Here is an 11,945-nt window from a genome sequence, read left to right as displayed (position 1 = left end):
GCGTGAGAATCACTTGCCCAGGAGGCAGATGTTGCAGTGAGCCAAGATCATACCACTGGAGCGCCGTGGCACAATCTTGGCTCACTACAACCTCCACCTCCCTGATTCAAACAATTCTCATACCTCAGCCTCCTAAGGAGCTGGGATCACAGGTGCGTGCTGCCACGCCTGACTAATTTTTGTATTTTTAGTTGTGACAGGGTTTCACCATGTCAGCCAGGCTGGTCTTGAACTCCTGTCCTCAGGTAATCCACCTGTTTCAGCCTTCCAAAGTGCTGGGATTACAAGTATATGCTACCACGCCCAGCCTTAATTGGTTTTTAAAAGCCTACAAATGGAGACTATGTTCCATGGAAAAAAGTTCACAATACAGAAGTGAATATGTAAAATGTGAGTCCACTCCTGCTAAAAGTTTCATTTGTACCCTCCCAAATGATTTGTTTGTGTGCATGCGCACACACACACACACACGAGTTAAATTTTTTTTTTTTTTTTAACATACAGAGACGTTTCTCTATGTTGGTTGAGTTGGTCTTGAACCCCTGACTTTGTGATCCATCCACCTCGGCCTCCCAAAGTGCTGGGATTACAGGTGTGAGCCACCACGCCTGGCCACATACGTTAACTTTTTAACACAAGTAAGAGCCACGTTGCATGTACTTCTCAGCAATTTGTGGTTTCCATAAATAAACCACTGGGATGTCTTTACTTGTTGCGATATCCACTTCATTCCTTTAAGCACCTGCAGAATAGTCCACTGCATGGCTATACCGGGGGTCATATAGCTGTGCTTTCATAGGCATTTGTTTCCAGGTTTTTTACAATTACAGACATTGGTGCGGTGAACAGCCTTGAAAACACATGCATGGGAGAGGTTTCTAGAAGTAGAAATATATTAGGAGGGGCCTATAGCCTGGGGTTTTTTCATGTGTACCTATGTGCTGGTGTCCCACCTTACAGGCAAGTCACGCATGTCTCTTCTGCAGGATCTCGGCCTGTAGTGACTCCCCTAACGCTGATGAGACACCAGACTCTGCTGTGAGGGCCTCCATCTTTTCCCCACCTGTCTTACTCAAGTTCCAGCCTGTTCCCAGACCCCAAGTTGATGCAGAGAATGACTCTGGCAATGAAGAGTCTGTGCCCCACGAGAGGAACCCATAACCTGTTTCCTATAGACCATGGCCAGAGGAATAAAGTTCCTGTGGAGGTGCTATCCGTGTGCTGGCTTCCTAGGCATTTTGCCGTCCTATCGACTCCCTCCGGCCCAAAGAGGTGGTCAGGGTAGTGTGGGCCTGAGCCTGCATACATTAGGTGGCCAGGTTAGCACCACTATGGTCCCCTCCCTTGCACACTACCATGACAGTCCCATCAAGTGCACTTTGAGGCCGGGTGTGCTAGCTCATGCCTGTAATCTCAGCACTTTGGGAGGCTGAGACAGGCAGATCACTTGTTTCCCAGGCTGTAGTGCAGTGGCTATTCACAGGCAAGGTCCTACTACTGATTAGCACAGGAGTTTTGAGCTGCTCTTTTTTTTTTTTTTGAGACAAAGTCTCATTCTATCACCGAGGCTGGAGTGCAGTGGCATGATATCAGTGGCTGCAACCTCTGTCTCTCAGATTCAGGCAATTCTCTTGCCTCAGCCTCACAAGTAGCTGGGATTATAACGCCTAGCTAATTTTTATATTTTTAGTAGAGATGGGGTTTCACCATATTGGCCGGGCTGGTCTTGAACTCCTGATCTCAGGTGACCTGCCTGCCTCGGCCTTCCAAATTGTTGGGATTACAGGCATGAGCCACTGTGCCTGGCCAACCTGCTCCTTTTTTTTTTTTTTTTTTTTTTTCGAGGCAGAGTCTTGCTCTCTCACACCCAGGCTGGAGTGCAGTGGCACAATCTCGGCTCACTGCAACCTCTGCCTCCAAGGTTCAAGTGATTCTCCTGCCTCAGCCTCTCGAGTCGCTGGGACTACAGGCAGGCAAATGCCATCATGCCCAGCTAATTTTTTGTGTTTTTAATAGAGACAGTGTTTCACTGTGTTAGCCAGGCTGGCCTCAATCTCCTGACATTGTGATCTACCTGCCTCAGCCTCCCAAAGTGCTGGGATTACAGGTATGAGCCACCATACCCGGCCAACCTGCTCCTATTCTAACCTGAGCCAGTTCACCCCTCCTTAGACAAGCTGGTGGTTTCCTGCTTCCAAGAAGTTTAGCACAGTTTAGCACAGTTTAGCCAAGTTTAGCACAGACATCTGATCAGCATTGTACACTACAATCCAGAAGTCCTGGATCCAAGCAATCCTCCTGCCTCAGCCTCCCAAGTAGCTGGGACTACAGGTGTGTGCCCAGCAGTCCTATATTTCCAAGGAACCCTGGAGCCCTAAAGAATCCAGTTTAAAATCATCACTTTCAGGCTGGGTGTGGTGTCTCACTCCTGTAATCCCAGCACTTTGGGAGGCTAAAGCAGGTGAATCACTTAAGGTCAGGAGTTTGAGACCAGCCTGGCCAACATGGCAAAACCCTGTCTCTACTAAAAATAGGAAAATTAACTGGGTGTGGTGACAGGTGTCTGTAATCTCAGCTACTTGAGAGGCTTAGGCAGGAGAATTGCTTGAACCTAGGAGGCTGAGGTGACAGTGAGCTGAGATCATGCCACTGCACTTCAGCCTGGGTGACAGAGCAAGACTTCGTCTCAAAAGAAAAAAAAAAGAAAAAAAAAAACCATCCCCTTCATTTAATGGGTGAAAAAGTTGGACCTGGAGAAGACAGCAGCATGGTGAGCTCATGCTGGGACTCCTGCTTCCCAGGCTGCAACTCATTCTCATCTGTCTTAGGCACCAACGATGTGCTAAGTCACATGCAGGGATACTATAGGGACCAAAGAAAACGTGCTCTCTGCAAGCTCAGAGTTGATGGGGGTGACAGGCAGGCCACTGGACAATCACCACACATGATGAGAACAGGGATGGCAGAAGCTCAGCCCTGATGAAGCCCAGCTTTGCTTATCCACTCTTAGGGCAGCTGCTGGAAGGTGACTGTGGGGTCCCCAGAGACCCATCCACCCATGTCCTTTTCCTTGGTGGCAGCCTGCTCTCCTTTTTACAAATTATTATTATGAGACAACGTCTTGCTCTGTTGCCCAGGCTGGAGTGAATTGGTGCCATATGGCTCATTGCAGCCTTGACCTCACCTTTGCTGGCTCAGGCTCAAGCAGTCATCCCACCTCAGCTGGAACTGGAGCTGGGTCTCACTCACTCTGTTGCCTAGGCTAGTCTCAAGCTCCCAGGCTCAAGTGATCCTCCCATCTTAGCCTCCTGAGTAGCTGGGAATACAGGCATGCACCAGCACACCCAGCTAATTATTTTTTTGTAGAGATGGGATCTCTCTATGTTGCTTAGGCAGGTCTTGAGCTCAAGTGATTCTCCCGCCCTGGTCACCTAAAGGCCTGGGATTACAGGCCTGTGCCGTCATGCCCAGCCCAGCCTGCCTTCCTGACCTGACAACTGAAGCTCTACTGGAGACTGCAGCAGGGCATCCAGGCTGTGGAGCCCCGCCCACCAGCTCTGACTCAGTTGCCCATATGCCCTGGGAAGCCAGTGGCTCCCACTGAACCTCAGATTCTCTTCCGTAAAACAGAGCTGTGCTGAGGATTCCCTGTGGCTACCATGTCCAGGAGCCCAGCACCAGTTCAAGGCTAAGGCCATCCCTGCATCTCACCTTTCCTCCCTCTCACACATACACTACATCTGCCTCACCTCTCAAAAAGAACATCTGGAGCCATAATTCCTGATGTTCTTGTTACTTGCCACCGCCTAAAGTCACTTCCTGTGGGTTCAGGGGAACCTGAGTTGAAAAACTTGAGTGTTGTGAAGGTGAAGCCAGAGGGCCATAAGTTGAGTGAACACAGCAGTTGTGAGAAGTCCCAGGTGCTTCCTGGGGACAGGGAGACACCACAGACCAAAAAGCAAAGGGGCCTCTGATGTGACTTCAGTATCAAGGTCTTGATGCAGATGGCCAGGTGCCAGGTGTCCATCAATGTCTCTCAAGAGCCACTTGGCACCAGGTGCAGGCAAGAAGGGTAAAGAGGAGCCAGACTGAAACAGGGCTCCTTCGCTTGCAAGCCACACAGGTGGCCAGAGACGCCGTGTGTGTGTGTGTGTGTGTGTGTGTTCTGAAGCTCAGGATGCCCCCAATATTTCTGCTGAAGCCTTACCCTCACTCCTGGCCCAGCCTGGGGCCTCTGCCTAAGGTGCCATTGAGTAGCCCAGACACTGGGGCTCCAGCGTTTGTCACCAGCTGGCACCCAAATGTGGGAGGTAGGCAGGCCAGTGTCCCTCATGCCCTTCCTGCCTATCTGGCCCTGTGTCCCTATGCCACTTTGCTGGGGAGAGTCTTTTTGCCTATACCTCCTCTGAGTCGTCTCTGGGCAGAAACACAAATGTGTATCAGGCACATGCTTTCCCCAAAAGGTGGATGACCAGTTGGGTGATCAGGGCTGTTATAGGGGCTAAAGGGTTCTGAGGAGTCTAGGTCTAGCCAAGTTTAGGCATATCCTGCTGCATTTTCTATCCACCTGACCCAAATACACCACCTGAACTCACGGCCAGGTATGCCCACACCGCATGGGGGTCCTTGACACACATACCCTGCCCCTTTCTCCAAGCCCAGGAGCAGCTGCCCAGACTTCCCTCAGGGCACCTCGGCCTGCTTGAGACTAAAGTGCCTGGGAGGGTGCCTGGGGAGGGTCACATGGGACATGGTGCTAGCAGCAAGAAAAGTGTAGGGACCAGAAAAGTCGCAGTGCATCCCGGAAGGGACATGGGTCAGTTTAAGCAGGGATGTGGGAGTCCACCCCTGGCTTGCCAAGTGTAGAGGCGCGGGGGCCAGACATCCTCGGCAGGACTCGAGGGAACATGCCAAGAGGCGGAAGGGGCACGCGGAGACCCCAAGGAGGCGGCCGGAAGAAGCGTGCCGGGCGGTTGGCCGCTGCCGGGGCGGCGGCAGTTGGCGAGCTGCGGCTTGCCAGGCGAAGTCGGGAGTCCAGCCAGGCCGCGGCCGCAATGGCCAAGGACTCGCCCGGCCCCTTGGGCACATCGCCCAAGAAGCCGGGCTGCTCTAGCCCGGCGGCGGCAGTGCTGGAGAACCAGAGGCGGGAGCTGGAGAAGCTACGGGCGGAGCTGGAGGCGGAGCGGGCGGGCTGGCGGGCAGAACGGCGGCGCTTCGCTGCGCAGGAGCGTCAGCTGCGGGAGGCGGCAGAGCGGGAGCGGCAGCAGCTGGCTGACCATCTGCGCTCCAAGTGGGAGGCACAGCGCTGCCGGGAGCTGCGGCAGCTGCAGGAGGAGATGCAGCGGGAGCGAGAGGCCGAGATCCGGCAGCTGCTGCGCTGGAAGGAGGCCGAGCTGCGGCAGCTGCAGCAGCTGCTGCACCGCGAGCGTGATGGCGTGGTGCGCCAAGCCCGGGAGCTGCAGCGCCAGCTGGCCGAGGAGCTAGTGAACCGCGGCCACTGCAGCCGCCCGGGGGCGTCCGAGGTCTCCGCAGCGCAGTGCCGCTGTCGCCTGCAGGAAGTGTTGGCGCAGCTTCGCTGGGAGACTGACGGCGAGCAGGCGGCGCGCATCCGCTATCTGCAGGCAGCGCTCGAGGTGGAGCGCCAGCTCTTCCTGAAGTACATCCTGGAGCACTTCCGCGGGCACCCCGCTGTGTCGGGATCCCCTGACACCCAGGCTGTGCATTCCTTGGAAGTGCCGCTGCCCCAGACCTCTAGCGGCTCTTGCCACGCCCCCAACCCCGCCAGTCGACTCGGATCTCTGGATAGCCTGAGTGCCAGAGTCCGTGTCTGCTCTGGCTCGCTAGACCTGGTGTCCTCTGCGTGCTCCAGCTCCCTAGACGGTCTGCTGTCCACGCGCGCCAGCTCCCTTGATTCCTTCGCACCAGCGCGTTCCCGGTCTCTTGACAGCACCCGGAGTCTCCCCAAGACCTCCAAATCCGAGGAGTGGCCCTCCTCACCAGACACCTCCACCCCTGGCTTCCGCAGTCTCCCGCCGCCACCATCGCCACTCCTGCCGCCATCACCACCACCATCAGTCCACGAGAAACTCAGCAACCCTCGGGGAGGAGAAGGCCCCGAGAGCAAGCCCTGCGAAGTCCTGACTCCCTCATCCCCGGGCCTGGGCCACCAAGAGCTGATAAGGCTGAACTGGCTGCTGGCCAAGGCATTGCGGATGCTGGCGCGCCGCTGTTCTACCCTGCAGGAGGAGAATAAGCAGCTGCGGCGTGCAGGCTGCCTCTACCAGGCAGATGAGAAGGTGAAGCGGCTCAAGGTGAAGCGCGCGGAGCTGACCGGGCTCGCGCGGCGCCTGGCGGACCGGGCCCGTAAGCTGCAGGAGACCAACCTTCGGGCTGTGAGCGCGCCTGTGCCCGGCGAGAGTTGCGCCGGCCTGGAGCTATGCCAGGCCTTTGCCAGCCAGCGCACCCAGGACCTGTCGGAGCAGGCGAGCGCGCTGCTGGCCAAGGACAAGCAGATCGAAGAGCTGCGGCAGGAGTGCCACATCCTGCAGGCGCGTGTGGCCTCGGACCCCTGCAGAGACCCGCATCCTGGAAGGGAAGGTCCCTGTACGCAGTGGCTCAACGTTAGCGACTTGGACCGCCTGCAGCGCGAGTCCCAGCGGGAAGTGCTGCGCCTGCAGAGGCAGCTGACGCTTCCGCAGGGCTACGGTGGCGCCCGGCCCGAGGCGGGCGGCCAGAGCGCAACCTGCGAGGAGATGCGGCAGCAGATGCTGGCCTTGGAGCGCCAGCTGGAAGAGCGGCGGCGCGAGTGCAAGGAGCTGGGCGCGCAGGCGGCAGCGGCGCTGCGGCGCGGCGAGGAGGTGGAGGCACAACTGCAGGCGGCGCTGCTCAAAAACGCCTGGCTGGCGGAGGAGAATGGGCGGCTGCAAGCCAAGGCCGACTGGGTGGGGAAAGTGGAGGCTGAGAACAGCGAAGTGCTCTGCCACCTGGGCCGCGCGTGTCAAGAGCGCGATGCCGCCGGCTTGGTGGCTGAGCAGCTGCTGCAGGAGGCGGCGCGTGGGCAGGACAGGCAGCAGCAGCTGCAACACGACCCCCAGAAGGCCCAATGTGACCTCCATGCTTCCCGGAAGGAGATGCAGGCGCTGCAGTGTCAGCCTGGTCACCCTCCCCAACAGCCCCAGGAGACCAGTCAAATGCCAGAGTCCCAGGTTAAGAGTAGCAGAAGGCCCAAGTTCCAGCCACGGCCTGAAGAGTACTCGCTGTCACAGCCCAGCAGAGACATACAGGAGAAAAGGGAAGCCTCCCTCGAGGAGAACCCAGTTGCCCTTGGGGAGCCAGCCAGTGTCCCCCAAGTTTCAGAGACAGTCCTTGCCAGCCGACCTCTGTCCAAGAAAACCAGCTCCCAGTCAAACTCCTCCTCTGAGGGGTCGATGTGGGCCACCGTGCCATCCTGCCCTACTCTGGACAGGGACACAGCCAGTGAGGTGGATGACCTCGAGCCTGACAGCATGTCCCTGGCCCTGGAAGTGGGAGGCCCAGTGGCTCCTGCTAGCCCAAAGCTCAAGATTTTCATGGCTCAGTATAACTACAACCCATTTGAGGGGCCCAATGATCACCCTGAGGGTGAGCTGCCCCTCACAGCTGGGGACTATGTATACATCTTTGGGGACATGGATAAGGATGGTTTCTATGAGGGGGAGCTTGAGGATGGCCGGCGGGGGCTGGTGCCCTCCAACTTGCTAGAGCAGATTCCAGACAGCCACATCCCAAGCTGCCTGCCTGCCAAATCCCCTGACCTTGGCCCCAATCAACTACCAGCTGGGCAGGATGAAGCTCTGGAGGAAGACAGCTTATTACCTGGGGAACCCCAGGGAGTGGTAGACAGAGGGCTGTGCCAGATGGGAAGCATGGGCTCCAAGACAGAAGCAGCAACAGAGATTCTGGATACCAAGATGGAAGCCTGCCAGCTGGGCTTGCTGGAGAGTGTGGGGAAGCAGGGCCTCTCCAGACCACTTCCTGGCACCAAAGGGGTTCTGTGCATGGCCCCCATGCAGCTACACCTGCAGAATGTCACAGCCACGTTGGCCAAGATCACCTGGGTCTACAGCAGCTGCCGCCACCCCCACATGGTGTATCTTGATGACCGAGAGCATGCCCTGACCCCAGCGGGTGTGAGCTGCTACACCTTCCAGGGTCTGTGCCCCGGCACACACTACCGGGCACGGGTCGAGGTGCGGCTGCCGTGGGACTTGCTGCAGGTCTACTGGGGAACGATATCCTCCACCATCACCTTTGACACACTCTTGGCAGGACCTCCCCACCCACCACTGGATGTGCTGGTGGAGCGCCATGCCTCGCCAGGTGTCCTGGTGGTCAGCTGGCTCCCTGTGACCATTGACTCAGCTGGGTCCTCCAACGGAGTCCAGGTCACCGGTTATGCTGTGTATGCAGATGGGCTCAAGGTTTGCGAGGTCGCTGATGCCACTGCTGGGAGCACCCTATTGAAATTCTCCCAGCTACAGGTGCCCCTAACGTGGCAGAAGGTCTCAGTGAGAACCATGTCACTCTGTGGCGAGTCCCTGGATTCAGTGCCGGCTCAGATCCCTGAGGACTGCTTCACGTATCATCGATGGCCAGAGACTCCTCCCTTTAGCTACATTTGTGGCGACCCATCCACCTACAGAGTCACCTTCCCTGTCTGCCCCGAGAAGCTGGCACTGGCTTCTCTGAGTGCCAAGGCCAGCCCCCACAACCCTGGAAGCTGTGGGGAGCCCCAGGCTAAGTTTCTAGAAGCATTCCTTGAAGAACCCCTGAGAAGGCAATCCCCGGTGTCCAATCTGGGCTCAGAAGGAGCATGTTCAAGTTCAGGGGCTGGCAGCCAAGCTCAGGAGCTTGCAGAGGCCTGGGAGGGCTGTAGAAAGGACCTGCTTTTTCAGAAGAGTCCCCAGAACCATAGGCTACCTTCGCTTAGTGACCAGCCTGGGGAGAAGGAAAATTGCTGCCAGCGCATGGGCACCAGCAAAAGCCCTATGCCAGGATTCATCCATCTACCCACTGAGTGTGGGGCCAGGAAGGAACCGTGTCAGGAAAAGGCTGCCTTTGAGAGGGTCCTTAGGCAAAAGCAAGATGCCCAAGGGCTCACACCTCCCCAGCTGGGCACCAGCCAACAGTATGAATCTGACTTCCATAACATTTGGGAGGAGAAGCAGGAGGCACTATGCTTGGATCTGTGGGGCACAGAGAGGCAAGAGGAGAGGAGGGAGCCCAGGCCCCAGAGCAGACAAGGAAAGGCTCTGGGGGCCAAGAGAGAGTGCCAGCTGCATGAGTCCCGCTTGACACTGTGTCCAGCTCCATCCAACAAAGTCATCAAGATACCCAGTGGTGGCCCCCAACATCTGGGGACAGGGGCCAACACTCCAGCCAGGGTCTGTGTAGCCCTCTCTGATTACAATCCCCTGGTGATGTCTGCCAACCCCAAGGCTGCAGAAGAGGAGTTGGACTTCCAGAAAGGGCAGTTGCTAAGAGTGTGGAGCTCTCAAGACACCCACGGCTTCCACCTCGGTGAGTGCAACGGGCAAGTGGGCAATACCCCTGGGCACCTAGTGGCTGAGATGGAGGTGAGCACAGAGCAGACTGACAGGAGGTGGCATTTGCCGGCCCAAGGACACCTGCCGTCTATGGCCCACCTTGAGGACCTTCAGGGGCTCACCATCCCCCAGGGTTCCTCCCCGGTGCTCCAACAGAACTCCAAGAGACCCCCACTGTGGACTCCAAAGACCATGATAGCAGCTCTGGACTATGATCCCAGGGATGGGCAAACAGGGGGCCAGGCGAAGGGCAGGCTGGCGCTGAGGGCAGGAGATGTAGTCACGGTTCACGGGCCTATGGATAAACAGGGACTCTATTATGGAGAGTCGGGTGGCCACAGGGGTCTGGTCCCGGCCCACCTGCTGGATCACATGTCCTTCCATGGACACTGAGCAGCATCCTTGCCCAGGTAGTGGCCTCTGGCTGCTCACACCCTGCCAGAGGAGAAGCAAGCTTGCAGACCCTCACACCAGCACCCCTCCTCGCCACCATAGGTAGCATGTGCTCCAAGCGCCACCATGTTAAGCTGATGGTAGTCCCTAAGTGTCTCCAAGGCTCTGAAAGTAGCGGACTTAAGCCTGAGTTATTTTCAAAAGAAAACAAAAAGCCAACCCCTGAGAGTTTGAGACGCTGTTTCAAAGCTGCTGATCACTGTGGCAGGTATTTGGAGAAGTGCCTTTTTCTGTGGCCAATGTGTGTTTTCTCTAGGAGGTTAAGGTTATCCATCCATTGTCTTGCATGAAAGTCTCAAGAAAAGTCTACATCTTAAAAAAAAAAAAAAAAAAAAAAAAGGAATCAGAATGTTATTTTTTGGATGTGAGGGTGACCTGGCTGCAACATCTGTCACCCCATTGATCACCAGGGTTGATTTGGCTGATCTGGCTGACTAGGCGGCTATCCCCTTCCTCCCTCACCGCGCCAAGTGTGTCCCTCCTGAATCTGTGCACTCGGTGGAAAAGGATGACCATCCCCAGTAGAGGAGGACCAGTCTTCAGTCGAGGGTATTTGAGTAGCTGCACACTCCTGCTAGAGCCTCCAAACAAGCTCTCAGAGTTTTTTCGGTCTTACGTTCAACCCCTCATTAAAACGTTCATAGAGAAAACACATTTTAGAAGTTGAAGCACCACCTAGGAAAACATGAGCCTGGCTTTCCTCCCTCTCGGTTCTGTGCAGTGGGTCTGCAAAGGCTGCAGAAATGTTTCCCTGGCCAAGGAATGGAGGGAACACCCTTCTGCTTTCTTTTTCTTTCCCGGCTGCAGTCTATTCCCAGAACACAATTCATCATGTGGTTCCCAGAACTCAAATTGTGCAGTGGCCATGTCATCATTGGCTGGGGCTCACAGTCACAGCAGCAGAGGCCTCCCTAAACCTCCCTCTCCTCTAGACTCACCCACTGTCCCCTGCTCCTCATGCCCTCATGCTGGGTCCCCTTGCCTCACTACCCTTGCCATGATTTCATAATCCTCTCAGGCTCTGGGCAAGCAGCGCTGCCCACGGTGGGACCTGATCATATAAGAAAAATACTGCAGGCTCATCTGGGGGCTGCACTGGGGACCTGAGAACACCTTATCCTACTATACCTGCTGCACCTCATCTGATACCAGCCTCTCTGCTTTGCCCAGCGTCCATAAGCCCTGCATGCTTATTCTTTAAGCCCAGCCTGGCTCAGGGTGTGCCAGTCTGGCTGCAGAGGATCCTGCTAAGAGCCAGGACTGAGGAGCAGGGCCCAAAAGACTCCTCTGGGCCACATCTTCCCCGAGGGCATCCCTGCAGGGAGGCTGTGTGCTGCTGAGCCCTTTGTGAAGGATGGGTAGTCAGCTGAGGATCTTGCTTCAGATAGCTTTCACAGCTCACCACTTTCCTGAGTCAATTCCTGAGGGATCACCTTGGGAGGGCATTTCTTTTCCTTTTTTTGAGACAGAGTCTTGCTCTGTTGCCCAGTCTGGAGTGCAGTGGCACAATCACAGCTCACTGCAGCCTTGAGCTCCAGGGCTCAAATGATTCTCTCACCTCAGCCTCCCAAGTAGCTGGGACTACTGACGTGCACCACCATGCCTGGCTCATTTGGTCTGTGTGTAGAGACAGGATCTCACAATGTCACCCAGGCTGGTCTCAAGCTCCTGGGCTCAAGCAATCCACCTGCCTCAGCCTCCCAAAGTGCTGGGATTACAGGCCTGAGCCACCACACCTGGTGCCTGGTTAATTTTTACATTTTTCTGTAGAGATGGGGTCGCACTATCTTGCCCAGGCTGGTCTGGAACTCCTGAGCTCAAGTGATTCTCCTGCCTTGATCTTCCAAAGTGCTGGGATTACAGGCATAAGCCACTGCACACAGTGAGCATTTCTTTATTTGCCCCATT

General features: G+C 56.1%; 1 protein-coding gene, 1 long non-coding RNA gene and 2 other non-coding genes across 4 annotated transcripts; 1 reads left to right on the top strand and 3 right to left on the bottom strand.

Annotated features, from left to right (window-relative positions):
• Positions 1 to 812: 812 nt before the first annotated feature.
• On the bottom strand, positions 813 to 2,352 carry LOC116544752. The gene is made up of 2 exons (XR_004266017.1): positions 2,133 to 2,352; positions 813 to 1,520 (listed from the first exon to the last, which is right to left on the bottom strand). It is a non-coding gene; the product is annotated as an uncharacterized LOC116544752 (long non-coding RNA).
• Positions 2,353 to 4,569: 2,217 nt separating this feature from the next.
• RIMBP3B (RIMS binding protein 3B) lies at positions 4,570 to 10,358 on the top strand. The gene has a single exon (XM_032271323.1). The coding sequence runs from the start codon at positions 4,833 to 4,835 to the stop codon at positions 9,975 to 9,977; it is 5,145 nt and encodes a 1,714-aa protein (XP_032127214.1). The 5' UTR covers positions 4,570 to 4,832; the 3' UTR covers positions 9,978 to 10,358.
• Positions 10,359 to 10,835: 477 nt separating this feature from the next.
• LOC116544757 lies at positions 10,836 to 10,918 on the bottom strand. Its single transcript, XR_004266021.1, has one exon.
• An 85-nt stretch (positions 10,919 to 11,003) lies between these two features.
• LOC116544758 lies at positions 11,004 to 11,147 on the bottom strand. The gene has a single exon (XR_004266022.1).
• Between the last annotated feature and the right edge of the window lie 798 nt (positions 11,148 to 11,945).

Source organism: Sapajus apella, unplaced genomic scaffold (assembly GCF_009761245.1).
Source record: "Sapajus apella isolate SASKATOON/1434 unplaced genomic scaffold, GSC_monkey_1.0 scaffold229, whole genome shotgun sequence".
NCBI lineage: Eukaryota > Metazoa > Chordata > Mammalia > Primates > Cebidae > Sapajus > Sapajus apella.
Note: the sequence above shows the minus strand (reverse complement) of the source record. Positions and strands in the feature narration are given on the sequence as shown.